Source organism: Melanaphis sacchari, unplaced genomic scaffold (genome assembly GCF_002803265.2).
Source record: "Melanaphis sacchari strain LSU unplaced genomic scaffold, SCAv2.0 Contig305_pilon_pilon, whole genome shotgun sequence".
NCBI classification, from domain to species: domain Eukaryota; kingdom Metazoa; phylum Arthropoda; class Insecta; order Hemiptera; family Aphididae; genus Melanaphis; species Melanaphis sacchari.
This window is the reverse complement of record NW_020271179.1, coordinates 691,130-695,363: the sequence shown is the minus strand read 5'-3', so window position 1 is coordinate 695,363 and position 4,234 is coordinate 691,130. Positions and strand designations below refer to the sequence as shown.

The following is a 4,234-nucleotide window of genomic DNA, read 5'->3' as shown; positions in this document are numbered from 1 at the left end:
GGGAAAACCATCTACTTACAAAGTAATCAGCATACACATTACACATATTAAAACATAATATAATTGGTACAAATATATAATATATAACGTTGTCACAAAAGACAAAAAATTCTTATTTTTGGTAAAAATTGCTAAAGGCATAATAATTAATACATAATAATTCATCAAACATAATTTTAAATCAATTTTGTCATTTTTAATGATGATAATAATTTAATTATTGGAATCAACTACAATAAGTAAATAAAAAAATAATTACAAAGTACAGACCTTATTATAAATATATTCTATTTTGAGTTTATAATATTTTTATGTTTACAACGATAAGTACCGAATTAGGAATTTTCATGACTAAGTAATACTAATTATCACCAATTTTAGTCAATACTCGGAACTCGGAAATTATATTTGTAGTTTTGACTATTGTATACATAATATATTAAAATTGATTAGATATTTCAGTATATAAATTATATTAATCGAAGAACAATTATTCAAAGTATTGCATTTAGAGTTATACATAAGCATAACTGATTGGTCATGACTTATGCCATAATGTTTTAATTTATAACAATTTAATAACAACATACCAATTTAATTTAGTAAATTTATTGTCTGAATAATTCTTTGTTTATATATTTTAGTTTCAGTAAAATTTCAAAAATTTAGACAATTAATTGTATTAGAATATATTAATTTTTTAGAAATTTGAGTATCTCGTATTAATATGTAACGTCAAGTTAATTGTCATACAAATATTTGCATCGTAAGCGTAAACTCGGATAGGTTAACCGCTCCTAACATAATTTAAATAGTACTAGATATCATTTATTACTCACTCGATAAAAAATATTTTAAATTTATTTACTCCATTCAAAAATGATATTGATGGACACACACATTGGAGTGGATAATATAGTTGTGTAACGATTTATAAAAATCACCATCAAAATATATAGGTATTTCTCTGTTGCGAATTGTGACAATGTAGTTTTAAGAACGTGTTATATTAAAAAAAATTTATAACTGAGCAACCATGAAAAAACGAGTTGTTTGACTATCTATCTCTATTAATCAATAAAAATCGAATCGACGAAAAGAAATGTCAAATGTTTTGGTGGCCCTGAAAAGGGCCGTTTTATTTTTTATTAGACGTATTTGTTGAAATGTATAGGCTCTACTTGGAGCTAGTGTATTTGGTCACGGCTTTGGTTCCTTCACTGACGGCGTGCTTGGCCAATTCACCGGGCAACAGAAGTCGAACGGCGGTTTGGATTTCCCGACTGGTAATTGTTGAACGTTTGTTGTAATGAGCCAACCGGCTAGATTCGGCGGCGATGCGTTCGAACAGATCGTTGACGAAGCTGTTCATGATGCTCATGGCCTTTGAGGAGACGCCGGTGTCGGGATGTACTTGTTTCAACACTTTGTAGATGTAAATGGCGTACGATTCTTTCCTCTTAGGCTTGCGTTTCTTGTCGGACTTGGTGATGTTCTTTTGCGCCTTGCCGGACGACTTCTTCATCGCTTTCCCTGCGGATTTACCTCCTGGAGCCATTTCGAACGATTTTGTCTTTCAACCTTGACTAATGAGTTTCAGCGGTCTGAATGTTGTGTGAAATGGGTTTACAGTGTGAATATATAACAATACCGATGGAACATATCGTTCACTCATTGGCTTAAAACGTATAATACTATTTGTGTAAACTATATCATAAATTAAACAGTAACGCCTAAAAGTATTGGTTTCTCTAGAGGAATATTTCGCCGGAATGCCGATTAAAAACAGCACATTTATGTTTAAAATGTGTAATAAACGATGTAATGTATAATCGTTATTATTTTGTTTTTATCCAATAAAAGAGTTCTTTATTGTCGTTTTACTATTTATGCAGTAAATTTAATTTTTTTATTCCATTGGTGGATCTTATTGTACTAAGTCAACACGTATATTCTCTTAAGATAACTAATAACCATGAGTGGACGCGGTAAAGCTGGAAAATTGAAGGGCGGTAAGTCGAAGACCAGGTCGTCCCGTGCCGGACTACAATTTCCGGTCGGTCGTATCCACCGTCTGTTGAGAAAAGGAAACTATGCCGAACGCGTCGGAGCCGGAGCACCCGTTTACTTGGCCGCCGTCATGGAATATTTAGCGGCTGAAGTCTTGGAATTGGCCGGTAACGCCGCCCGTGACAACAAGAAGTCTCGTATCATTCCAAGACATTTGCAATTGGCTATCAGAAATGACGAAGAGTTAAACAAATTATTGTCCGGTGTGACGATCGCCCAAGGTGGTGTTTTACCAAACATTCAAGCCGTTCTCTTACCCAAGAAAACCGAAAAAAAAGATTAAATATTCCAGCAATACCACCTTTTTTCTACATTTCATTAAAAACGGTTCTTTTTAGGACCACCAATAATTCACAATTATTCTCATCTGATTGTCAGTAATTAGTAATTACTAATTAGTTTACACTATGCAAATATGTAATACTATTCAAATACTACTCCCCAAATTATCATATGTAATTTTATTAATTTCATAAACGACTAATTCAAAGTACTGAATACCACACCTTAACTTTTAAAATAGTGTACTAAATAGCTCAGACTCTTGATACGTCAAAAGACGTGATTATATTTTTCCGACTACATCATTTAAATATTAAATGTCATTAGATCAGTGGTTGTCAACCTTATTTATTCTACGCCCCCTTTGTAGATTTTCAAAAATACACGCCCCCCCCACCACCTATAAATTGAAAAAATTATAATTTTTTTGTTTACTTTGAATTTTACAAATAAACTATATAATATTCGGAAAGACTACTTTTTTATTGATGATAATAATTATAAAATATAAATAATTGTAAATAATATAGTATTATAGTGGAATTTTAAATATAATAAAATTTGATAAATAAAAATTTTACTTTGTGATGATTGCTTGCGTCACCCCAGCGATGTGTATACGCCTCCGAAGGGGGGCGCGCCCCCCAGGTTGGGAACCACTGCATTAGATGTTATACGAGTTATGTTTCTAAATATAGTTGTAGTTATACTTAATAAAATCAATGACTAAAAATTTAGCAGTGATACATTTTTTTTTTTTATTAGATACAAATATTAAATTGTATAGTGATTACAGGAACTTTTCACTACGGTTATGAATTTCTGAAAACGCTGGTCGGTCTCACATTTATAAATAAGGTTTTGTTGTAATTTTAGTAAATATATATATATTTATATGTATAGAGTAAAAGTCGTATATTAGGAACATTTTGGGACCAAGGTAAAATATATCAATAATCGATTGATTTGTTCTGTGCTGTGCAAAAAAATGAAAAATATACAATATATTATTAACCATAATATGTGTATATATTCTACAATATTATTTAGAATTAATATCTATCAATGTGTTTTTTCGTCGAGTAACTCCATGACCATAGTGGCATAGTTTCATACGAATAAAGCTTTGTTCATCTGCACGGTGCTGGCTACTCTCCTGAAGACACCAACGATTTCTTTACTTTTAGGGATGCATCGAACTATAATACACGATACGTACAGGAAAGAACATCATTACGTAGATACTGTACTTACGATTAAGTACCTACACTAAAAATAAACGTAACGACAGCAAAGATAACATTAAATGTATTTAAGTACATCGGTTATCACCAGATAATCGATATATAATAATATTTCACGTCCTTTTGCCCAATTGTTTCAATAATCTAAATTATTTTCAATATTCAAATGTACGACCGGTCCGTCCCGAGACATTTTGTTTCAATAACACGATTGTATCAATTATCCTGTGTTCCTAATAAGTAGGTTCTACTGTATAATCGTTTATTAAATTTAAAACTATGAATAGGTATTCCGAAAACAAGTAATTTGTTGAAATGACAAAGCTGTAATTAATATTACAAATATTTGAAAAAGTTTAAAATAGAAAATTGTCACTGAAAAAAAAAGTAAACGTTAATAACATCAAATGAAAAAAAAAATAATTGAAACTAATTATTCAAGTAATTTCTCATTATGGCCAATAGTTCTTAGAGAATAATGTTATGATGGTATTCAATTACAAAATAAAGATTATATAATTAATATTTTTACTTATTTATTAAGTAGGTACCTATTGGTAATTGCACAAAACCCATTACTTATCTGTATAAACAGTATCTAACGATTATAAAAATAACATAACGTTTGTGTATCGATA

The 4,234-nt window shown here is 30.6% G+C and overlaps 2 protein-coding genes across 2 annotated transcripts; one reads left to right on the top strand and one right to left on the bottom strand.

Moving 5' to 3' along the window:
• Positions 1 to 1,149: 1,149 nt before the first annotated feature.
• LOC112596166 (histone H2B-like) lies at positions 1,150 to 1,594 on the bottom strand. Its single transcript, XM_025341660.1, has one exon. It carries the CDS (start codon positions 1,556 to 1,558, stop codon positions 1,178 to 1,180), a length of 381 nt encoding a protein of 126 aa, XP_025197445.1. The 5' UTR covers positions 1,559 to 1,594; the 3' UTR covers positions 1,150 to 1,177.
• A 345-nt stretch (positions 1,595 to 1,939) lies between these two features.
• LOC112596176 (histone H2A) lies at positions 1,940 to 2,390 on the top strand. The gene has a single exon (XM_025341669.1). It carries the CDS (start codon positions 1,976 to 1,978, stop codon positions 2,351 to 2,353), a length of 378 nt encoding a protein of 125 aa, XP_025197454.1. The 5' UTR covers positions 1,940 to 1,975; the 3' UTR covers positions 2,354 to 2,390.
• The last annotated feature ends 1,844 nt before the right edge of the window (positions 2,391 to 4,234 follow it).